Source organism: Rattus norvegicus, chromosome 10 (genome assembly GCF_036323735.1).
Source record: "Rattus norvegicus strain BN/NHsdMcwi chromosome 10, GRCr8, whole genome shotgun sequence".
Classification (NCBI taxonomy): domain Eukaryota; kingdom Metazoa; phylum Chordata; class Mammalia; order Rodentia; family Muridae; genus Rattus; species Rattus norvegicus.
Window position 1 is genome coordinate 63,669,413 of NC_086028.1, and position 23,803 is coordinate 63,693,215.

The 23,803-nt window shown below is 44.4% G+C and overlaps 2 protein-coding genes, 1 long non-coding RNA gene, 1 other non-coding gene and 1 pseudogene across 9 annotated transcripts in view; 3 read left to right on the forward strand and 2 right to left on the reverse strand.

The window, feature by feature from the left end:
• Bltp2 (bridge-like lipid transfer protein family member 2) overlaps positions 1-13,870 on the forward strand; it is a 29,211-nt gene extending 15,341 nt beyond the window's left edge. Inside the window, exons 25-39 of the mRNA NM_001427086.1 lie at positions 1,904-2,061; positions 2,780-2,986; positions 6,181-6,280; positions 7,031-7,213; positions 7,782-7,903; positions 8,457-8,612; positions 9,051-9,172; positions 9,708-9,888; positions 10,541-10,627; positions 10,893-11,003; positions 11,120-11,255; positions 11,353-11,483; positions 12,166-12,267; positions 12,500-12,634; positions 13,036-13,870. Coding sequence (NP_001414015.1) covers positions 1,904-2,061; positions 2,780-2,986; positions 6,181-6,280; positions 7,031-7,213; positions 7,782-7,903; positions 8,457-8,612; positions 9,051-9,172; positions 9,708-9,888; positions 10,541-10,627; positions 10,893-11,003; positions 11,120-11,255; positions 11,353-11,483; positions 12,166-12,267; positions 12,500-12,634; positions 13,036-13,215 — 2,111 coding nt within the window. The 3' untranslated portion in view covers positions 13,216-13,870. The remainder of the gene's footprint in view (positions 1-1,903; positions 2,062-2,779; positions 2,987-6,180; positions 6,281-7,030; positions 7,214-7,781; positions 7,904-8,456; positions 8,613-9,050; positions 9,173-9,707; positions 9,889-10,540; positions 10,628-10,892; positions 11,004-11,119; positions 11,256-11,352; positions 11,484-12,165; positions 12,268-12,499; positions 12,635-13,035) is intronic.
• LOC120095269 (uncharacterized) lies at positions 8,680-11,243 on the reverse strand. The gene is made up of 2 exons (XR_005490675.2): positions 11,105-11,243; positions 8,680-9,938 (listed from the first exon to the last, which is right to left on the reverse strand). It is a non-coding gene; the product is annotated as an uncharacterized LOC120095269 (long non-coding RNA).
• LOC120095505 (U6 spliceosomal RNA) lies at positions 8,862-8,968 on the reverse strand. The gene has a single exon (XR_005490959.1). It is a non-coding gene; the product is annotated as a U6 spliceosomal RNA (small nuclear RNA).
• A 104-nt stretch (positions 13,871-13,974) lies between the features above and the next one.
• On the forward strand, positions 13,975-20,620 carry Rskr (ribosomal protein S6 kinase related). 6 transcript variants are annotated; one of them, XM_006246951.4, is made up of 12 exons: positions 14,017-14,149; positions 14,698-14,937; positions 15,019-15,102; positions 15,225-15,293; positions 15,659-15,728; positions 15,947-16,051; positions 16,202-16,242; positions 16,638-16,665; positions 16,756-16,845; positions 16,918-17,006; positions 17,096-17,206; positions 17,721-20,620. In XM_006246951.4, the coding sequence occupies exons 1-12, from the start codon at positions 14,093-14,095 to the stop codon at positions 17,949-17,951; spliced, it is 1,215 nt and encodes a 404-aa protein (XP_006247013.2). In that variant the 5' UTR covers positions 14,017-14,092; the 3' UTR covers positions 17,952-20,620. The 6 variants fall into 6 exon arrangements, with proteins under 6 accessions (XP_038943568.1, XP_006247013.2, XP_038943564.1 ...); XM_039087636.2 differs by lacking the exon at positions 15,019-15,102; XM_039087637.2 differs by lacking the exons at positions 15,019-15,102; positions 15,225-15,293.
• Rpl37a-ps13 (ribosomal protein L37A, pseudogene 13) lies at positions 19,895-23,749 on the forward strand (annotated as a pseudogene).
• Positions 23,750-23,803: the final 54 nt, after the last annotated feature.

Genomic DNA, 23,803 nt, shown 5'->3' on the forward strand with positions numbered 1-23,803 from the left:
CAAGTACAGGGTCAAAAGAGAATTAGTAAGGAAAGAAACAAAACTTAAGAATTGTTTCTTGCTGGTGTGGTTGAACACATTTTCAATCTCAGCAGAAGCCAGCCTGGTCTACATAGCAAATTCCAGGCCAGCCAAGGCTGCATAGTGATACTTTTTCTAAACAAAACAATAACAGAAAAGAATTATTTTTCATATTTTCAATGTTGCACATTGAACTCAGGTCCTTGTACATTCTAGGCAAACACTAAGATCATATCCACAGCCTTGTATCATTTTGATAAATATACTTTGTTCAGGCAACAAAGATTTAAGTGCTTAGCTGGCATAAGACTGAAACACTGCCAGATTCTTTATTTCTTGGTAGCACTCTGGAGAAAATCTTGAAAGGTAAGCAAGACCTGGAAAGAAAGGAATGGGCATTTGGGGGTATAAGAGATGTAAGGGAATGCAAGTTAACAAATGCCTGTGAGAACACGGTGGGTGAGAAGCATCGGTGGGTGCCAGGAGAGGAATTCAAAGAACAGGGAAGTTACAGTGAGAGGGAGGGAAATGAGGGGGACTTGAATTGAGTTGACTATGGGCTGTGGCGTGATGGGAATAATGTGTGTAGGAATGGCACTGGGAAGGAGTGATTGCTCACAGATGGTGAACGGTTTGTTTTCCTTGACACAGTAACAAAAGGAGTGTGAGGAATGGCTGAGAAAGACCACGGGGGTATGGGGGTCATTGGGAGGCCTTCCACACAGGTTCCTCCTTCATGAGGGAGAACCATTGAAATCTTTGAACACAACTGGCTCACAACCCAGTTCCAGGGAATCTTACACTTTCTGTGTACACACACATACACATTCATTCTCTATCTCCTCTCTGTCTCTCAGGCAAAACACCATACACTTAAAAATAAATAGGGCTGGAGACATGGCTCGGTGGTTAAGAGCACTGACTGCTCTTCCAGAGGTCCTGAGTTCAATTCCCAGCATCCACATGATGGCTCACAATCATCTGTAATGGGATCTGATGCCCTCTTCTGGTGTGTCTGAAGAGAACAGTGTACTCACACATATTAAATAAATAAATAAATCTTTAAAATAAATAGAAATCGGGGTTGGGGATTTAGCTCAGTGGTAGAGCGCTTGCCTAGGAAGCGCAAGGCCCTGGGTTCGGTCCCCAGCTCCGAAAAAAAGAAAAAGGAAAAAATAAATAAATAGAAATCCACTAAATTATCACAAGAGCCTTATGTGATATCTGCTGTTATTTTACAGATAAGGAAAGTGAGCCACAAAGGTTCTAAAGCAAGCTGCCCAAAGTCACAGTTGAGTAGGTGCTAGAGGGAGGGTCTTGACCACTGGCAGAGACTAGTCTAATTCTGACGCTGCTCTTGACCATGTTTGTTAGACAATTTACTAAGAGAAAGGAGACATGTCAAGGTCTGAGAAGATACTTCTAAGATCTCTCTGAGAGAAGTAGCAAAGCTAGCACAGGGTGCCATGGCTGACAAGGGAGTGGAAGAGAATAGTCACACGTATGGGAAAAGGAGCAAAGCGAGACTGGGGAGAAAGCTCATCAGTTTAGAGCACTTGCTGCTCTTGGGGAGCACCTGGGTTCAGTTCCTACCACTGTCCTGATGGGAGCCTTAGGAACAAAAATAGCACCATTTAAACTGGTATTTCTATTTTTCTATTGGAAATTGTTAACTCTTACTAACATTGAGGGGGAACCAAATAGCTTTTATCTTCTCCTTTTGGGTCAGGGTTGGGTAGAGTGAACTGGACCAGTGTTCCAGGTTGAAGGTGTACCTCAGCCCTTACCTAGATAGGAAGCAATAGAAGATCAGTGTGGCCCTGCATGTGTTCTCTTTCCCTTTGAGACTGTGACCTTTCCCTACTTCTTATTTCTTCGCCAGGTGCTTACATGTTGCAGAAGCTGATTGAAGAGACAGATAGATTTGTAGTATTCACAGAAGAGGAGTCTGGTATGAGTGACCAATTGTGTGGCATCGCTGCCTGCCAGACAGATGACATATACAACCGAAACTGCCTTATTGAACTGGTCAACTGCCAGGTATCTTTTCTTTGGTTTTTTTGTTTTGTTTTGTTTTGTTTTTTTAAAGATTTATTCATTTATTATATATAAGTACACTGTAGCTGTCCTCAGACACACCAGAAGAGGGCATCAGCTCTCATTACAGATGGTTGTGAGCCACCATGTGGTTGCTGGGAATTGAACTCAGGACCTCTGGAAGAGCAGTTGGTGCTCTTAACCACTGAGCCACCTCTCCAGCTCCCAGGTATCTTTTCTTAATAGACACCAGTATCAGGCTAGTTCCCAATCAAAATGTTTACTTTCCTCTAAATTTTTTTAAAAAAATTAAAGATGGGGTCCCACAAGCTGGGTATGCTGGCATACACCTTTAACCCGAGTGCCAGCACTCTGGAGGAAGAGCCAGGTGGATCTTTGAGTTTGAAGAACCTGCCTCAAAAACAAAAAGGTGTGGCGGGTTCCTCTGTGTAGCTCAGGCTGACCTCAGACTTGGCTGTCTTGCCTTGGTTTATTGACTGCTGAGGTTATGGGCTTGTGATCGACAGACTCAGTGCTTCTCCACATATACCTGAGGAATGGGTGGGGAGAACTCAAATCTGTGCCTTTCTATGGGTATCCTGAGTAAGCACTTCCATGTATAAAGCCCAATAAAGCTTGCTCTGTAAGCTAGAGTTAGCCATGATCTGAAGACCCTTCTCAGCCCCCTTCATGTCTAAAACTGCATTTCTCCTTGACGTAGATGGTTCTTCGTGGAGCAGAGACAGAAGGCTGTGTCATTGTGTCAGCTGCCAAAGCTCAGTTGCTGCAGTGCCAACACCATCCAGCTTGGTATGGTGACACGCTGAAACAAAAGACTTCCTGGACTTGCCTGTTAGATGGCATGCAGTATTTTGCTACCACCGAAAGCAGTCCTACTGAACAGGATGGCCGACAGCTCTGGTTAGAGGTTAGTCAGCCTTGGGTGGGGAGGTCCATTGTATATCTCTAGTTTTCTGGTCGTTAACCCCTTCAGCTAGAACCACTGGAATTCTTCCTAGTACCTACTCTTCTGCTTAGTAGAAAAGAAGCTGCTGACACTGTGATGTGAGCAGCCTCTGCTGTGGGAGCATGGTGCTCCCCTCTAATGTGAGCAGCCTCTGTGCTGTAGGAACATAATGCTCCTCTCGCATGGCACTGGAGTAAATAGACAGGAACTCCTTCCTTAGTTTGCAGGCCCTCAATAAATGTCACACAAGCAGGCAGTGTGTCTGAAAACTTTTTGTCTATTTGAGACAAGTCTTGCTGTGCAGTCTGGTCTCAAGCCCAGGTGGCCTAGAGCTGGAGATCCCTTTGCCTTAGCATCTGTAGTGCAGGAAACATGTGCCACACGGTTAGCCACGTATTTTTATGGCCTTTCATAAAGATGATTGTTTCAGCAATCATTGTAATTTTTTTTCCCCCGAGATAGGGAGTCTCTGTGTTGCTCTGGCTATCCTGAAACTTGATATGTAGACTAGGCTGCCCTCAAACTCAGATATATATCTGCCTCTGTCTCCCAACCGCTGGGTTTAAGAGCGTGCACCACCACCAGCTGGCTAAGATAGAACATTTTAATTTCTACCATACGTATGTTCTCAGACTTATTGGAGGGTTGGTGATCATGAGGCAAATCTGGCTAGTGTTGTATATTGTCATTTACATATTTGACATGTGCTAAGTGTGCACATTAGTTACAGGATTAAGTTACATCTGATAAAAAACAAAATAGGGATTGGGGATTTAGCTCAGTGGTAGAGCGCTTGCCTAGGAAGCGCAAGGCCCTGGGTTCGGTCCCCAGCTCTAAAAAAAAGAACCAAAAAAAACAAAACAAAACAAAAAATAAAAACATGAATGACCATAATAAAATGAGCCAAAATGATAACCTCTTTTGTAGATCTTGTCCCACACCAATACTTCTGCAAAGGAACTTCAGGTTCAGTCAAGGCAGCCTCCAGTATAATATGCAGACACATGAACATTTAGATCAGACATCCAGCCAAGGATGGCCAGGTTGTTGGTAACATAGGAAGTCAGCGCACAGTGTCTGTCTGTTGTCACAGAAAGTATCTTCGCTAGCATTCTGGCTCAGTGGTCACACTTGGCTAACGTGCATAAGGCCCTGGGTTTGATCCCCACAACCACCAAAAGAAATGGGGATGTAGGAGTGGTAATTATCCATGCAAAGGTGGGCAAAATTTTCTGGGTCTACCATTTTTAGGCAATGCCATCTTTTATAGTTGAAGGCTTTTTTTCTCCCCTAAATGACATTAGCATTAAAGTGGAGATTTTTGGAATTAGAAAGAAAATGATTTTTTTCTTCCCTATGTGACTTTGTGATTCAGTAGATCTGCCACCCAAATCCTGGATTTCTAAGATTTCGTGTAATTTATATATTTTTCTGTAATTTTTTAAAATGTGTTTTTGAGTCTGCCATGTATGTATGTATGTATGGGTGCCCTCAAAGACCAGAAGACGGTGTTGGGTCTAAACTGGAATTGCAGGTGATTGTGAGCTGCCATGTGGGTGCTAGGAACTAAACCTAGGTCCTTTGCAAGAATAGCAAGTGCTCCTAACTGCTGGGTCATCTCCAGCCCCTAAAGCCTTATTTATGTTTATTTTAATGTGTATGGGTGCTTTGCCAGCTTGTATGTCTGTGTATCCAATGTGTACTAGGTACCTGCAGAGGCCAGAAGAAGGTGTTTGATCCCATGAGACTGGAATTACAAGAAGTTGTTAGCTGGGAATAGAACCTTCGTCTTTTGGAAGAGCAGCCAGTGATTGCTCGTAACCATTGAGCCATGTCTCCAGTCCTGAAGCCTTGACCTTACTGCTTTGATTTTTCACGCCACTCATTCTGTTACTTAGCCTGCTGTCCAAAGTGATATCAGAATGGTTTTCTTTTTCATGTAGGTGTATGTATGAGTGAGCATATGATGTATGTGCAATGAACGTGTGCCTGTGCACTCACAGGCCAGAGGAAATCCTAGTATGTTGTGCCTTACTTCCTCGAGACTGGGTCTTTCATTGAAACTGGAGCTGGGATGGGATCTAGCATGCTCCAACATGTTTTTCCTGCCTTCCATAGGATTGGGATTACAGGAATGTGTGGCCATCCCTGGATTTTTACATTGGTGCTGAGGATTTAAACTCAGGACCTGTTAAGTATGTGTGAGAGAGATCTGTTGTTTTTAGAGGTTAAAAGATAGTTTTGTAGAGTCAGTTCTCCCACTTTTTTATATGTATGCGAGTGCCTAAATGTCTGTATATCAGCTGCATACCCTCTGACACCAGAAGAGAGGGTGTCCAGGGTATCAGATCCCTAGAACTAGAATTACAGGCGGTCACTAATGTTGGTGCTGGAAACCAAACACTGGTAAAACAGCAAATGCTCCTTACTGCTGAGCCGTCTCTCCCGGCCCATCCTTTTCCCCTGTATTGTGAGTTCAGGGTTGAGCTTAGGTTATCAGACTTGTTCAGCAAGCATTTTACCTACTGAGCCATCTTGGCCCCTGGCTGTACTTTCTTGAGGTCTCACTGTGTAGTATTAGTTGTTTAGCACTTGATAGATAAACTAGTCTGACCTCAGAGTCCAGGAAGCCCACAGACCTGTCTTCCTCTGATCCCGGCTGCTAGATTACATGTGTTAGCCACTATGCCTGGGTTCACAGTAGTTCTGTGTGAAGATACAAAATGGCAAAAACACAAAGAACATACCAGCTAGGCATTGTGGCTCATGCTTATAACCCTAGCACTTGAGAGATCAAAGCAAGGTGGAAAACTCTCAAAAAATGTTATTAGGTGATTTTTAAATGAACTAAAATGATCACATTATCATTAGGTGATACAACCTTTTGTTTTATATTTGTGAGAGTCTCAACTATGTACTCTAGACTGTCATAGAACTATATATAGTCCAGGATGGCCTCAAATCTATGATGTTATTCCTGCCTCACAGCCTCTTGCTGGTATTACAGGTATGGGACTATTGTTGGACCTGCAATCTGTCATTGACTGAAGCATTCTTTTGCAGCACGTGACTCTATTGGAAACACGGCCATCTAAGGTGGTGGTAGAATAAGCTACCTTTTCCCAGGAGCTAAAGGTCCCTCAATGTGTTTGCAGGTGAAGAATATTGAAGAGCACCGGGAACGTAGTCTGGACTCTGTTCAGGAGCTGATGGAAAGTGGGCAGGCAGTGGGAGGCATGGTTACCACAACCACAGGTCAGCTCTCTTCCCTCTCCCAGAGTAAATGTGCATCCCAAAGGGACCTCATCTTCTTATCTAATCTACCTTCTGCATTTTTCCTTTCTTTTCCTCTCAGTCTGTGTAGGCCAGGCTGTCCTCAGACTCATGAGTTTAGGCAGGAGCTACCATATGGCTTTTATTTTATTTTTGAGAGTACTAGAGATCAAACTCGGGGATTTTTACCTTTGATTTGCAAACCCAGCCCTGTCTATCATCTGTCTTTCTCTTCCAGATTATCTATCTGTCTGTCTGTCTGAGACGGAGTCTCATTATGTAGCCCTGCCTGTCCTCACTTTCATGAATATTAAGCTGGTCTAGAACTCATAGAATATGTTACCACACCTGGCCCTAATTTTTCTGTTTTTTGTTTGTTTGTTTTAATGATTTATGTGCATTGGGGATATATATATATATATATGTGTGTGTCTGTGTGAGGGTATCGGATCCCCTGGAACTGTATTTACAGACAGTTCTGAGCTGCCATGTGGGGACTAGAAACTAAACCCTGGGTCCTCTGGAAAAGCAGCCCATGCTTCCAGCCATTGAGCCACCTCTCAGCCTCAGCTTATCTACTTATTCTTAGCCTCAGTGTATGTTGAAGTAATATTTTTTTGTCAGTCTTGACTGGAAACATTTTTGGAATTCCTTAGACATAATATTGAGATGGGAGTTCTTATTACACCTTTTGTGAAGAATCTCTTTGTCCTCTTGTTCACTTCTTCCCAGATTGGAACCAGCCAGCTGAAGCCCAGCAAGCCCAGCAAGTGCAGCGGATCATTTCACGTTGTAATTGTCGGATGTACTATATCAGCTACAGCCACGACATTGACCCTGAGCTAGCAACTCAGATTAAGCCACCTGAAGTTCATGAGAACCAGGAAAAGGAGGATCTCTTAAAGAAGCAGGAAGGTATCCAAGGCATTTCTGAAAGTAGTTATTTCTTTAGTGGTTTTAAGAGAGTAGACAAAGGGATTCCTGTAAGCTGTTGGTAATAACATTTACTTGGCTCTGCATTTTGTAAGTCCAACCATTAGAACAACCTGTACTCTTAGAGGAAGTTGGGACAGTGGTTACTTGGGATTCTATTCTGAAAGAAACATATTTCTATTCCCGGGTGCCTCTTCTTCCCTTTGTGTTGGAATGACCAACATGAGTGGTTCCAAATATTCTTTTTTTTTTTTCTTCTTTTTTTCGGAGCTGGGGACCGAACTCAGGGCCTTGCGCTTGCTAGGCAAGCACTCTACCACTGAGCTAAATCCCCAACCCCAGTTCCAAATATTCTTTAGGGTGGGTATGGTGGCGCAGAACTTTAATCTCCACACCCAGAAGGCAGAGGCAAGTGGAGCAAGGTAGAGGCCAGCCAGGACTACGTAGCGAAACCCTGTCTCAAAAAACAAAACAAAATATGGGTTAGGAGGGTGACTATATAGGGAGAAACGTGAACCTGTTATTTAACTGACTGCTTATAATTTTTCAGGGGCTGTGGATACTTTTACTCTTATCCACCATGAATTGGAAATTTCTACCAACCCAGCTCAGTATGCTATGATTCTGGACATTGTCAACAACCTGCTTCTCCATGTAGAACCCAAGCGGAAGGTGAGCATGAGCCCTTCTAGAATTCAAGTTAGGCTCACCTGAACCTTGATCTTGTCGTTTTCTTCGATCCAGTTAAGTAAAGTAATGATGGGCTGGTGAGATGGTTCAGTGGATAAGGAAGAAACTAATACCTCACCCTGAAAGGGGGACTTATGATTGGTAATTACAGCTATTGGAATTCATATTGTTAATGTTTGAGTATCTCTAAGACTGTATAGCTTGTTCTAGCCAGGTCTCTACTCAGTTACTAAACATTTCTGACAGTGGTGACTACACATATCTGCCTCCATCTCTACCCTGTGAGCCCAGCTTATGAAATCATCCACATTGCAGATCTTTTATACTGACCTACACCTTACTCTTGCTACTGATCACGACCGGTAAAGGCCAGCTTTCCAGAAGAGAGAGAGCACCATTCACTTTTCTACAAAACATATTAAGAAACGTTAATTCAGGGGCTGGTAAAGCCTGTACTGAGCCTAGCCTGCGTGAAGCTGTGGGTTTTATTCACAGCGCCACACAAAAGTACACGTTTCCCTCTTCCCTTTTTTAGGAGCATAGTGAAAAGAAACAGCGCGTCAGATTCCAGCTCGAGATCTCCAGCAATCCTGAGGAGCAGCGCAGCAGCATATTACACCTGCAGGAGGCTGTGCGGCAGCATGTGGCCCAGATACGGCACCTAGAGAAGCAGATGTACTCGATCATGAAGGTAGTCATCCTGGGTAAACTGAGGACAGATCTCTTAGTCTCCTATGATAGACACAGAGATCTCTCTCTCTCTTTTTTATATTTATTTATTTATTTCATGTATGTGGGTACATTGTCACTGTTTCCAAATGCCCCAGAAGAGGGCATCAGATCCCATTACAGATGGTTGTGAGCCACCATGTGGTTGCTGGAAGTTGAACTCAGGACCTCTGGAAGAGCAGTCAGTGCTCTTTTTTTTTTTTTTTTTTTTTTTTAATATGAAAGCTTCACGAATTTGCATGTCATCCTTGCGCAGGGGCCATGCTAATCTTCTCTGTATTGTTCCAATTTTAGAATATGTGCTGCCGAAGCGAGCACCAGTCAGTGCTCTTAACCACCATTAACTGGCCATTTCTCCAGCCCACGGAAGTTCTCTTACGTTCTTCTCTTGGTTCCTTAGTCTTTACAGGATGACAACAAGAATGAGAACTTGCTGGACGTGAACCAAAAACTTCAGTTACAGCTAAACCAAGAAAAGGCCAACCTGCAGCTGGAAAGTGAAGAACTGAACATCCTCATCAGGTACCCAGCGGCCTTTGCCAGTCTCAGCCAGAGCTGGTTTCCCTTTCATGCCTCACAGGCTAAGTTTAGTGTGTGTTCTCAAAGACTTGTAGAAGTAGATAGAGGGATATCTTCCTGAATAAGCCTTGCTGAGGTTGGCCAAAGAGGGGGGTGAACCCCTACCCGTCCTTGCTTCTTACAGGAGTGCTTGCAGGAAAAGACTTTGCTACAAAATTGAGTACCTGAGAAGACCACTTTAGTGGCCTTAGCAGTGTGTATCTGAAGAGCAAATACAGTAAAACTGATCAGTAAAGAACACAGTTGATGATCTAATCATAAAGTTAGTGGGAAAACTGCTTTACTAAGAAGCTATAGAACTAAAGATCAGAAATCTGTTCCATTACCTCACCATGTCAGAAACAAAACATCAGGGGGAAAGGCATTAGCTAAGCCAGAGTAGGTTGTTATCTGGGCTTATAGCCTGCAGTATTATAGGGCGCTCCAGCTGTGTGTTCTTTCCCTCCCTTATCCCTTTGGCTCTCTTATTCATGCATAGATGTTTTAAGGATTTCCAACTGCAGCGAGCCAATAAAATGGAGCTTCGAAAACAACAGGAAGATGTGAGTGTGGTCCGTCGCACTGAGTTTTACTTTGCTCAGGCACGTTGGCGTCTGACAGAAGAAGATGGACAGCTGGGAATTGCTGAGCTGGAGCTTCAGAGGTTCCTTTACAGCAAGGTATTAGGGTAGTGCACAGTCACATAGCAGTAGCCAGTCTGAGGCACGATCTGTCTCAAGAGTTCCATCCATAGAGGAAAAAAGGGGGGTAATGTATTTATTAATGATGGTCATGATTAGAGACACATCAGCCTGTAATAAATGATGTAAGTGTACACATAATTAATCAAATGCTTCTTCCATTAAGAAAATTATTCTTAGAAGTAAGACCCAGAGTGAAGTAATCTATTAGGTTGAGTTGGAATAGTGCTGTTCTGATACTGACAGCATTTCTGCAGTTTCCCAAGGGGAAAGAATATCACAATTACAAAAGATATTTGAGAATTAATGAGAAACTTAAATGCCACGATAGCTAAGAAGTCTTAACATTTAGCGGTTGTTGGTTTACTCAGAAGAAACACTCAATTAGAGGGTATTGGTCGCATATGAGATTGGAAGAGGTGTTAGCAGGGTGTGGTGGTGCTTATGTTTAATCCCAGCATTCCAGATGTGTAGGTAAGGAGGGTCAAGAGATCAAAGTTAGTTACACGCATACTTTGAGGACTAGCCTGGACTTTATGAGATCCTGATTTACATAGGAAAGAGAAAAATGAAAACAGAGGCTTAGCTTATTAGCTTATAATGAACAGGACAAAATCTGTCTGTCTTACAGGTGAATAAGTCTGATGACACAGCAGAACATCTCCTGGAGTTGGGCTGGTTCACTATGAACAACCTTCTCCCCAATGCTATTTATAAGGCAAGTCTTTTCCTGGTGTCTGGGGGAATGGGATTTAGGCAGGGCCTTGTATATGATGAGCTCATCAATAGGGCAGGGCTTATTTTCCCACTCCTAGCCCATTCACTCATGCTTCAGACCAAAAGGCCTGTGATCTGAGATGGTATACCTTGTCTAGCCTAGCAGAGACCATTGGTTCAGTTCTCCTACCATGATTTTTTTGAGGTTTTTTTTTTTTTTTTTAGAGAAGATGTATAGTAGAGTTATTGGCCACTCTGTCCTATAGGTGGTTCTACGGCCCCAGAGTTCCTGCCAGTCTGGGAGACAGCTAGCCCTCCGCCTCTTCAGCAAAGTACGGCCGCCTGTTGGTGGCATCTCTGTTAAGGAACACTTTGAGGTTAGTAAGCAGTACCTTGGGAACTGATCAAATGTTAGTTCAAAACTAAACTGTTTGTAATAAAAGACAATGATAGTAATTGAGCTTAATTGCTTCTTCACCTCTTTCCTGCTTAGGTGAATGTGGTGCCTCTCACCATCCAGCTGTCCCACCGGTTCTTCCATAGAATGATGGGCTTTTTCTTTCCTGGTCGAAATGTGGAAGATGATGAAGTTGGTGATGAAGAGGATAAGTCCAAACTGGTGACGACTGGTAAGAATTGGTTATGTTAGAATGCCAGGAGAATAGAGTGGCAGCCAAAGCAGCTTCAGGAAAAGAATCACACTGTTGGTTTGCTGCTTTTTCATAGGAATACCAGTAGTAAAGCCTCGGCAGCTGATAGCAACAGATGATGCGGTACCACTAGGCTCTGGAAAGGGTGTGGCACAGGGCTTGAGTAGGAGTTCTGGAGTCAGAAGATCATTTCGCAAATTACCTGAGGTATGGCCTATGAAAACCAGAGAAGTGTGGTGGTGCAGTCTAATTTTAACACTTGAGGACAGGAGCTAGAAGACCATGAGTCCAAGGGCAGCCTGGACTGTATGAGATCCTGTCTTAAAAAGGCAAAAGAAGGGGCTGGGGATTTAGCTCAGTGGTAGAGCGCTTACCTAGGAAGCGCAAGGCCCGGGGTTCGGTCCCCAGCTCCGAAAAAAAGAACCAAAAAAAAAAAAAAAAAAAAAAAAAAGGCAAAAGAAGGGGTTGGGGATTTAGCTCAGCGGTAGAGTGCTTGCCTAGCAAGCGCAAGGCCCTGGGTTCGGTCCCCAGCTCCGAAAAAAAGAAAAAAAAAAAAAAAAAAAAAAAGAAGTGTAGCATGTGGGGACACACCCTTAATTCCAGCACTTGGAAAGCAGAGGCAGACCAGGGAAGATATACAAAGAAACCCTGTCTCAAACAAAATAAAACTTAGTATGTTTAAGAGATTTTTAAGGGGCTGGGGAAGGCCCAGGGTTCGGTCCCCAGCTCCGAAAAAAAAAAAGAGAGGTTTTTAAAATGGATATTAATAGTTCCTGTGGACCTAGTTGGGTGTTCCTTTTGTCTCCCCAGGACTGAGGGTGGAATAATATTTAGGATCTTAGGTTGCTCTGGTGATTTAGAGCTTATGCTCCTTTTCTGTCTTTCCCAGCACCCAGTTGATGATATTGACAAGATGAAAGAGCGAGCTGCCATGAACAACTCCTTCATATATATAAAAATCCCGCAAGTCCCACTGTGTGTCAGTTACAAGGTGTGTCCCATCCCAGCCCTTTCTAGAGTATAGACCGGGTAACAGTCAGGCCGCCTGTGAAAGTATGCCTTGGGTAACAGGCCTGTTCCTTCTGCTTTCTGCTGGAGTCAGCACCATTATTAGAATGAGAGGGAATTCAAATATGTAGGTTGCTGTCATAGGAATTACTGGCTTAGATTCAAAATGACAGTTGTAATTTTCCCTCTTCTTTTCCCTCCTCTTCCTGTTGTAGGGTGAGAAGAACAGCGTGGACTGGGGCGACCTTAACTTGGTGCTACCCTGTCTGGAGTACCACAACAACACGTGGACATGGCTGGACTTTGCCATGGCTGTCAAAAGGGATAGCCGAAAAGCTCTAGTTGCCCAGGTATCCAGCCAGGGCTCACGGCTATTTCATTAGCAGGAACTGGCCAACTGCCAGTTCTATGGAAGCCAACTGCCTTCTGTTCTATGCTATAGTCAGTCAAGAAGGGGCAGATACTGACTGGTTCTGTCCTTGTTTGTTCATACCTTTACCCTAGTGTGATTAAACATCTGCTTCATATATATTTGCTCATTTGGGGGAGTTAAGGGCTTCTACTTCAGCTTTATGAGTGGTTCTGATTAGATTGTAAGCTTCTTGAAAGCTGAGACTATTACCTATACACTTTGAAGTGCCCTGTTGTGTACTGCATGTACGTTAATAAATCTCTGGGTTGGTTCACTTTAAATTGCGCATCCTGTTCCACTAATATTTTTGCCTTTCCTTTTATTCCTTTCCACTGCCAGGTAATCAAAGAAAAACTAAGGCTGAAACCTGCAACAGGGTCTGAGGTCCGGGGAAAGCTAGAAACAAAGTGTGACCTGAACATGCAGCAGCAGGAAGAAGAGAAAGCCCGGCTCCTCATCGGGTTAAGTGTGGGTGACAAGAACCCTGGCAAGAAGTCCATCTTTGGCAGGCGCAAGTGATGTGGAGACCCAAGTGGCTGCAGTATAGAATGGACTCTGTCAGGATCCAGGGACTTGAGGGTGGGCAGAGCTTCCCTTCATCCCGCAGGATTTGTGGGGCATGTGGGAATTGAGAGAGACAATAGCTGGCCTGTCCCTGCAGGGCATGGTGGACAAAAGTGCTGAGTTCCCTCTCATAGTATTAGGCCCAAGGCCCAGGGTCAGAGGGGCAAGAAAACAGAAGACCCAGAGATCGTGTCCAAGCCTAGTATCCTGCTCCTTTGGGGCAACAGAAAGGGTGGGGGGATAGTTTTGATCAAGTATGATAAATTTTTATAAAGACATATATATATATATATATAAAACATATATATATATTTCTAAATGTAATTGCTCTCCCTTTGTGCCAGTAAGCTAAGGGGAGGAGTCTGACCCTCTGTGCCTCACTCCACTGCCTTGTTGTATAAGAGGTGTTAGGTTTAGGGGGATAAGCTTCCCAATCTGTGTGCTCACTTGGGAGGATGGCATTAGGAGCCAGGGCTGGCCATGGGTACCTTACTTTCCTCCCTGGGGTATGCCCAGGAGAATGGAGAAAAAAAAAAGATTTAAAGAAAAAATATTTTAAATTTGATGCTGGCCTTTTTTAATTGTATTGAGTAAAAGTGTTCAAGTTGTCTGTGTCCTTCCCTGCTCACTACCCCTCTAATGACTGTGGTCTTTCTCCTCCACCTTGAAGTCTTATGACAGTCACAGTTGGGGTGTGATGCTGAACTAAAGCTGATGGGTCCATGTACACTGGAAAAGGGGAGGCTCATGGGTAATGCAGCATCAGAGGGAGGAATTGCTTATGTAACTGGGACAGCAGATTTAGCAGAAGGAAAGGAGGCAGAGGCTGGGGATGGGAGCAGTGAGCTGTCGACAGGGACAACACACCCGAGTGTCTGCTCCTCAAAAGGTAGGGTATGGGGCTTTGGCTACCCATGGGAGGGAAGTGAGTAGGGGCCTGAGGCTAGAAAGTGCCTAGTTAGGAGCCTGTCACTGACACCCAATGTTGGGGTGGGCATAGAGGCTATAATGTGAATAACCCCCTCATGCACAAGTTGTATTCCTGTTTTGTTGTGGAGAAAACAATTGTTATTGTCAGAGATTTTGAATATGTCAAGGAAATTTGGTCACATCACAAAGCCTGGGAATTTTCCTTCCCTCTAGAGTAGTGGTTGTCAGCATGTGTGTTGTGACCCCTTTAGGGCTTGAATAACCCTTTCATGGGGATCACATCAGATATCATGCGTATCAGATATTTGTATTACAATTCATAACAGCAAAATTGCAGTTATAAAGTAACAAAAATAATTTTATGGTTGGGGGTCACCACAGCATGAAGAACTGTGTGGGTCACAGCATTGGGAAGCTTGAGAACTGCTCTAGAGTTTAAGACTAGAGGAAGGAGTACCTGTTAAAATGGGCAGGACCTGCAGTGCCTCATGGCTCCCTTCTCAGCAGGGTGGCAACATCCAGGGTCACTGGGCTCGCTGGAAGAGCCTCTGGTGTGGTATGGGGACCATCAGGTCAGGTCTGGAAGAACTGTGGGAACTACAGAGGCATCAGTGCCTACATCAGGAGCTCCTCCAGCCAGCCCCATTGCTGCTAGAGAAGCCTCTGTCTGAATGGCCAGTGCCTCAGTTCATCAGCCTCTTTCTACCAGAGTTTCCCATGCGGCCTGTTAAAGAGCAGGAGCTGAAGGTAGGTCGTTGCAGTCCCTGGGAAGTGCTTTAGGGAGGGATCTAGAAACAACCAGTCTCAGTTGCCCTCCTCTTTGTTCAGATTTTAGGCCTTGTGGCTAAAGGTTCGTTTGGAACTGTCCTGAAAGTGCTAGATTGTGCCCAGAATGCTGTATTTGCAGTGAAGGTATGAGTGAAGCCATGCAGCTTAACTCAGCAGTCCCTGTTTACAATCTTAGTTCCAGAGATTAGGGAAACAAGTTAAAGGGAGCATTATTTTCATGAGTTGCAATGCCTCTCCACTTGTAGGTGGTACCCAAAGTAAAAGTTCTACAGCGGGATACCCTGAGGCAGTGCAAGGAGGAGGTTAGCATCCAGGTATGCAGAGTTCTGAAAGAACTGAACAACCGGATTGTTGGTGGGGAAAGTACCTTCCTTTTTCCAGCTTACCTGCTTTCTTGATTCTGCCTTCCCTGTATGTTTCCATCTTGGTGTAGTATAGCATCAACGTAAATCCTGAGAAAAGTAGTTATTAGCTGTGGACATGCTCCAGGTTCTGCCTAAAGTATCTTTGTGCTCCTAAGCCAGTGTGCTGGCTCCAGGGTTTGCTGGGAGAGTCCCAAATAAGTTCTGAATCAGAAAGTGAAGCCCCAGTTCATTTTTACACAAGGCAACACATGATTTCTTGGCTATATTTATCGTCAAAAGGCTGTTCTTTCCTAACTGTTCTTCTTTGTCCCTAGCGGCAGATCAACCATCCTTTTGTACACAGTTTGGGGGACAGCTGGCAGGGGAAACGACACCTCTTTATTAGTGAGTGACTGGGTTTTTGTCTTCTCCCCAAAAGGTCCATATACTGCCCTTCCCACCTGACATTCTGCCTTTCCTTGGCTCCGCTCCTCATAGCATTTCTGTATTCCACAAGAGGGAAACAGATGGTGGCATTAGTTTGGGCAAGAGGTCCATAATGCTTTAAGCCCAGGCATTATAGTACAGACCTCAGTATTGCCTAGACTTCTGGTGCTTTGCAGTGTGTAGCTACTGCAGCATGGATCTCTACTCCCTGTGGTCCACTGTTGGTTGTTTTCCAGAGGATTCTGTCCGTCTCTTTGCAGCTGAACTGGTCCTTGTACTCTGTAAGTGAAAAGGCGGTAAAGGAAATGAAAGGGGGAGAATTAAGTTAGTGGGGAGGAAAATAGAATATTTAATTTTGGAAGCCAGGGTAGAGATGGGATAGGGGCTACAAAGAAACTGGGAGACACAGCCATGCTCACTGTTCTCCACAGGCTATCTCCATGACTTGGGCATCATCCATCGTGATGTAAAGGTAGAGTTAAGTCTTCTTTCTTAGGTTGAACAAGAATCCAAGACGTTTCAACAGGTCTGAGAAGGCAGTAGGAAGCAGATAGTTGATTTGGGTTCCTATGGATGCGAAGGATTTGGGTGTGAGTCTTCCAAGTACAGGCTTGAGTGCTGAGTAGACTACCTTCTCCAGCTAGCGGCTATATGTGAAAGAGCGCCAGGTATGGCCATACATGTCTATACCCCAGCACTGTTGGGAGGCAGGAGGAGTGTCTCAGTTTGAGACTACTCTGGTGTATATACCAAATTCCCAGCTGGCCTGAGCTACACAGTATGACCAGATGTCAAAAATAACAATGAAAAACCAAATCAAAGCCAAAGGGAAAGAGTAAGATAATATCCTCTTGCCCATGATTTCAGATGGAGAATATCCTGCTGGATGAACGAGGTAGGTCTTTTCTTCCCTAGCCTCAGGATCAGTGGTACCTCTTAAAACAAAAAACAAACATGGGTTGAACACAGTTTCCTTACTTCGTAGGCCATCTGAAAGTTACAGACTTTGGTCTGTCTCGCCGCCTATCCCAGGGAGCACGGGCCTATACTATCTGTGGCACTCTTCAATACATGGGTGAGAGAGAAGCTAAAGCTGGTGGGGAAGATGGCTTGAGGATGTGAGTGACACGTACCTTTCATGCCATAGCTCCAGAGGTCTTGAGTGGTGGGCCTTACAACCACACTGCTGACTGGTGGTCCCTGGGAGTATTGCTTTTCTCTCTGGCAGCTGGTAAGGTGAGAGAATGGACTGGTGTTGAGCAGGGAATGGTTTGTGGTGGAAAAAGACTTTAGAAAGCTTTGCCTTACTGCACCCCCTACCTTAGTTCCCAGTGGCTGCAGAGAGAGATCATTTGACCATGTTGGCAAGTGTGACCCACTGTGGATCTGAGATCCCAGCGTCTATTAATCAGGAGCTCTCACTCCTGCTCCATGAGGTAAGGATGCACTCTCTTCTGACTGCCGAGCTCTTCATCATGTCTTCATTAAGGTGGCATTTCCCGTCTACCCTCTTTAAGGTGGTATTTCCCATCTACCCTCATTTATTTCCCATCTACCCTCATTTATTTCCCATCTACCCTCATTAAGGTGGTATTTCCCATCAAACCCCCCCCTCCTTCGATGGGGACTGAGGTGACTTAACTAACCATTTCCCCTCTAACTGGTACTGAAGATTTCATTCCTGAGCTTCTGCCTCCCTAAATCCTCATCCAGGACAGATAGGTCCTTTTGAAGAGCACAGGCCAGTGCTACCTTATCTGAAAAGCCAAAGCCATTTCCCTTTTCTTCACCAGCCCTCCCAACCACTCCATCCAGTCACCATGTTTCTCTCTTATGAATGTTCTGTGCTCTAGGGTTTGCCTGCCTTCCAGCTCCATGAACTCTTTGCTCCTTTGGCACCATCTCTGTTCAGTCTCTCTTACCCTAGTCTCATACTTTGTTTTCTTTCAGCTCTTATGCCAGAACCCTCTGTACCGTCTACGATACCTGCATCACTTCCAGGCCCACCCTTTCTTCCGGGGTGTGGCCTTTGACCCTGAGCTCCTACAGAAGCAGCCAGTGAACTTTGTCATGGAGACACAAGATACCTGGCCCAGTCCATTGGAGAACATGTCCTTTGAGGACTTCGACTGTGATCTCGAGTCCTTGGTCCATTCCATCTCTATTGACTCTCTACTGTAGATGGACACCACTCAGTACCACCACCGTAGTGATCCAGTTTTTACTTTGTTCTTCCTTACTATGTTACTGTAGGTACTGGGCCAGAGTTTAACCTTTGGCATTTTGCAATTGATAGCCAAAATCGCCCCTAATGCTTTCCCATCATACATCATACAACCCACCTCTCAACTGTGGGTCAAGGCATAGACCTTCACTTCTCCAATACTTTTACTTGAGCTGCCGGACAAAGACTTCTTGAACTTCATCCTTGTTTTTTTTTAACCATACTTCCTTTCTTGGACAACAAGGACACTGTGTGGACTCCCAAGGTGCTATTTATATGTTTTAACAAGTTAATCAGATGCCAGGAGGTGGTGGTGAGTGTCTTTAATCCCGGCACTGGGGAGGCAGAGGCAGGTGGGTCTCTGTGAGTTTGAGGCCAACCTGGTCTACAGAGTTACAGGATACTCAGGGATACACAGAGAAACCCTGTCTCGGAAAAAAAAAAAAAAGGATTATTAAATTGATCGTTTCTCCCAAACAACTCAAGATTCAGAGTTGGTTTTGTTTTTGTTTTCACTTCTGAACTAGACCAGTAGAGGACCAGGGATCAGAAAGGAAAGGAAAGTATGGGATCGAGCCTTGCCCAAGCTATATCTTAAGCCACCCCAAGGCAACTTATCCTATTAAGTATAGCATCTTGTATACAGGAAAATGGGATAGAATCATCAGAAAACTGTTTTACAGTGGACCGAAGTCAGCAGAAAGCTAACCAAGCAATGTTGAGCAAAGGGGACACAAATGCATCACAGAGGAGCACATGGCAGTCTTGGGACCTTTAGGGGGAAAGAGTTGGTTTCTCAGTATAAAGCAGCAGCTCCCCTGGGGCCTGGCCCCAGACCATTATTGGCTCTGCTAAGCAGTCATTCCTCCACACATCAGACCTCAGGGAAAGCCTTAGGTTGGATCAGCCTGGCTCCCCATCCCAGTACCTTTTAACTGAGGGAAACAGGTTTCAGATTTCTCATGATGTAAATTGTTTCTTTAAAATATTTATTTGTACTTACTTTATGTGTATGAGTGGTTTGCCTACACATGTTAAGTGTACTGTGGTGGTATCTCTGGAGGCCAGAAGAAGGTGCTAGGTCCTCTGGTACTATAGTTATAGATGGTTATAAACCATGTTTCTATTAAAGTGGAACTAAACCATCTCTAGACGCTCACTCAGCTGCAGAAGATTTTGAACCTAACACCCTCCACTAGCCGAGATGATAGGCCTGCACCAAGCCCAGCTTCTATGATGCTAGGCAAGCATTCTACCAACTGAGTAGCATCCACCTTTTTGATGCTCTTTCAAAGGCAGAGGTAATTGGCCTGATGGTACACCTGAATCCCAGCACCTGGGCATAACAGCAGTGGTAAAAGAATCCTAGTTCAAGGCTAGCCTAGGCTACATGGGCACACCTATATTTCAGAAAATCTAAGCAAAGGCCAGCCAAGACATCAAGACATCTTAACACAGGTAAAGACTCTTTCATCAGCTAAACCTGATGATTTGAGTTTGATCCCTAAAACCTGTATAAACGGATGATATGACCACTCCAAGGAAGGTTTGATTTTATTTGAGTCTATGTTGCCCTGGCTGTCCCGGAACTCACTCTGTAGATCAGGCAGCCTTGGAACTCAGAGATCCACCTGCCTCTGCCTCCTGAGTGCTGGGGTCAGAGGTGGGCTCCGCCACCACAGACAAAGGAAAGGAAGGCTTTTATTGTAGGTGTGAGAGAAGCAGGAGCAGAAACGAGAGAGGGAGGAGAGGAAAAAGGAGGAAAGAGAGTGAGAGAAATAAAGACAGCACAGCTGAAAGAGCAGAGATAAAAAGCAGCTGGGAGAGGGACGCCCATGACCTGGAAACATTTAGAGTAGGAGGGGATGTGGGAAGAGCTGAGAAGAGTTTGTATACCAACATGGACTCAGGCATGTGTGACACTGAAGGAGCCTGGATGCCAGCATGCACTTTGGTATATTAACAGGGACCACAGATACCATTTGTTCCTTCCAGTGATGAAACTGGCTCCACAAATTCCTGAGGAATGCTGGATTTTTCTGTCAGAACTTGGCAAAATGGAGTTTCCTTTGGACCTTACAGAATCTACATAGTGAAGGGGAGAATCAGCCCTGCAAGTTCTTCTCTTACCTTCACACATGCATGTGTGTTACATGTACACACACACACACACACACACACATGTATATGGGTGGGGTTGAGGATATGAAATCCTGGGTTTGATCCAAGTGTGGTGTCAAAATCCTATAATCCCAACACTTGGGAGGTGAAGGTAGGGGAGTAAGAAATTCAGGGTAGGGGTTGGGGATTTAGCTCAGTGGTAGAGTGCTTGCCTAGCAAGCACAAGGCCCTGGGTTCCCCAGCTCCGGAAAAAAAAAAAAAATTCAGGGTAGCTACATAGGTTGAGCACAGCTTCAACTCACTGTGAAACCCTAACACACTCATACACACAAAGTAAAAACAAAATAAGGACAAAGGTAGTAGACTTTGTGACATTGAGAACCTAGTCCAATGTTAATATTAATCCATTTGATCACAGTTGTACAATGAATTAAACCCTGAGGAAATGGTGAGCATGTCCCCAGGTTTCTTTTGTTGGTCGTATTAAACAGCTTAGAGACAATCATCATGTGTGTTTGAATTATCTCTTAGAAAATGAGGGGTTGGGGATTTAGCTCAGTGGTAGAGCACTTGCCTAGCAAGCGCAAGGCCCTGGGTTTGGCCCCCAGCTCCGAAAACAAAGAAAAGAAAAGAAAAAAAGAAAAAAGAAAATGAGAACCAGGGCTGGAGAGATGGCTCAGTGGTTAGGAGCACTGTCTGCTCTTCCAGAGGTCCTGAGTTCAATTCCCAGCAACCACATGGTGGCTCACAACCACCTATAATCAGGTCTGGTGTGTCTGAAGACAGTAACAGCATACTCACATATATAAAGTAAATAAAGTAAAAAAGAAAAGAAAATGAGAAGCAGATGTGATGTTTTACTCCTGTGAATCCAGCACTTGGGAGATAAAGGGGGCAGAAGACTATATGGGAGTTTTGAGGCCAGCCTGTGCACTAGTGTGTTCCAATGCAAAACTCTTAAGAAACCTAAAAAGAAATATGACTTGGTGGTACACACCTTTAATATCCCACCACTCAGGAGGCAGAGGCCGGTACATCTCTGAGTTCAAGGCCAGCCTATTGTATATATCAGTTCCAGGACAGTCAGGAAAAGAAAGGGACTCAGTTTCAAAAACCAAAATAAATATATCATATATAGATAGATAAATAGATAGGCAGAGAGAGAGACCTTAAAGACCAGGTATGGAGGGGCAGGAGGAACACTTGGAGCCCACCCAAGGCCAGCCTGATCTACACAGTTTGAGGTCAACTTTTTTTTTTTAATTTTTTAAACTTGGGGTTGGGGATTTTAGCTCAGTGGTAGAGCGTTTGCCTAGCAAGCACAAGGTCCTGGGTTTGGTCCTCAGCTCTGGAAAAAAAAATAATTTTTTAAAATTTATTTAATGTTTGCTCTACTGCATATACATCCACCTGCCTGAAGAGGGCATTAGATCTCCCTAATGATGGTTGTGAGCCACATGTAGTTGCTGGGAACTGAACTCAGGACCTCTGGAAGAACAACCAGTGCTCTTAACTGATGAGCCATCTCGCCAGCCCTGAGGGCAACTTCTTTACATGAGCCCCTGTCTCAAACAAACAAACAAACAAACAAACAAACAAACAGGAAATCCAATGCTATTCTTAAAGTCTTAACCACATTAAAAAAATGTATTTCTTCAGCTTAGGTTAACTGTGCTTGCTACTCTTCCAAAGGCTGTGGGCTTAGCTTGGTTCCCAGCACCCACATCAGCAGTTCACAACCTCGTAACTCCAGCTCTAGAGTATCCAGCACCCTCTTCTGTCCTCTAAGAGCACCAGGCATACATGTGACAAAAGACTCATACACATAAAACAATTAACTGTAAAACTAGATTTAAAACTAAATGCATGCAATGTGATGGCAAAGTTTGTGTCTTTAACCCAGGCTTTCCTTTAATGTATATGAGTGTTCTGCCTGCATGGCTGCACATATGTCCATGCATGTCCTGTGTGCCTGGTGTCAGGTAGGCCAGTAGTCATTGGATCCCTGGAAGTGGAGTTATAGCTGCTATGTAGGTGCTAGGAGTTGAACCTAGGTCCCCTGGAAGAGCAAAGAATGCTCTTTACCACTGAGCCCTTTCTCCAGCCCCAAACCTAAAACTCTTTTTTTTTTCGGAGCTGGGGACCGAACCCAGGGCCTTGCGCTTCCTAGGCAAGCGCTCTACCACTGAGCTAAATCCCCAACCCCTAAAACTCTTAAAAACAGAGAACTTTTCCAAAATAGGGGTAAGGAACATAATGTGACAAATCAACGAGACTTCTTTTTTTTTCTTTTTTTTTTTTCTTTTCTTTTTTTTTGGAGCTGGGGACTGAACCCAGGGCCTTGCGCTTGCTAGGCAAGTGCTCTACCACTGAGCTAAATCCTCAACCCCTCAACGAGACTTCTATCAGTTGGCTAGAAAGGCTTTGTAATACTTTGGGACAAGAATAGAGAGGCATGGCAGCACGTGCCTTTAGTCAGGACTCAGAAGGCAGGAAGCAGGTGTAATCTGTAATCGGAGACCAAATAGCGAGTTCCATGCTACACAGAGTCGAGGGGTGGACCCTATCTCAAAACAAATGAGATTCCTTTTAAAATATTTTTAAAAGTTCAAGTCATCTTCCCTGGTTACATAGGAAGTTCAAGGCTAATCTGAGACAGTGTTTTCTTTTAAGAAGAAAGCCAATAGTTGATTTTTGTAGCAGACACCTTTAATCCCAGCACTTGGGAGGCAGAGGCAGCTGGATCTCTCTGATTTTAAGGCCAGCCTGGTCTACAGAGGAAGTTCCAGGACAGCCAGGGCTACACAGAGAAACCCTTTCCGGAGAAACTAAACCAGCCAACCAACCAACCAAATAAATAAATGGAGGGAAAACATGAGAGAACATAGAAGAAACATGAAAAATCTAAGTGGAAAAAGTAGACAAAAGCTGTGTATGGTGGTGCATGCCTTTAATGGGGCAGAGGCAGGTAGGTCTCTGTGAGAACAAGGCCAGCCTGGTCTACATAGTAAGTTCCAAGGGATGATGGAGAGATGGCTCAGTGGTTAAGAACACTGTCTGCTCTTCCAGAGGTCCTGAGTTCCCACATGGTGGCTCACAACCATCTGTAATGGGATCTGATGCCCTCTTCTGGTGTGTCTGGAGATAGTGACAGTGTACACACATACATGAAATAAATAAATCATAAAAAAAAAAGGAAAAGCTTCGGTAACACAGACCTGTAACCCCTTGATGTCAGGACTACAAAATTCAGTTAGGGAAATTATGTCCTTAGCAAGACCCAGCACCAATCTATGTTTATGCATCAAAGTATCCATAAGAAAAAAAATGTACTTCAGGTTTGGGCTTTGGCCATTTGACTAAACGCACTAAGAAGGTCAGGATTGTGGGGAGATACAGGACCCGCTATGGTCCCTCCGTCTAGAAAATGGTGAAGAAAATTGAAATCAGCCAGCACACCAAGTACACTTGCTCCTTCTATGGCAAGACCAAGATGAAGAGACAAGCTGTTGGCATCTGGCACTGTGGTTCCTGCGTGAAAACAGTGGCCAGCGGGGCCTGGACTTACAGTACCACTTCTGCAGTCACAGTGAAGTCTGCCATCAGAAGACTGAGGGCCTTGAAAGACCAGTAGAAGCCCTCCCTACCATCTGAGACCTGCCTGGCCTGCAATAAACGGGTTAATTTA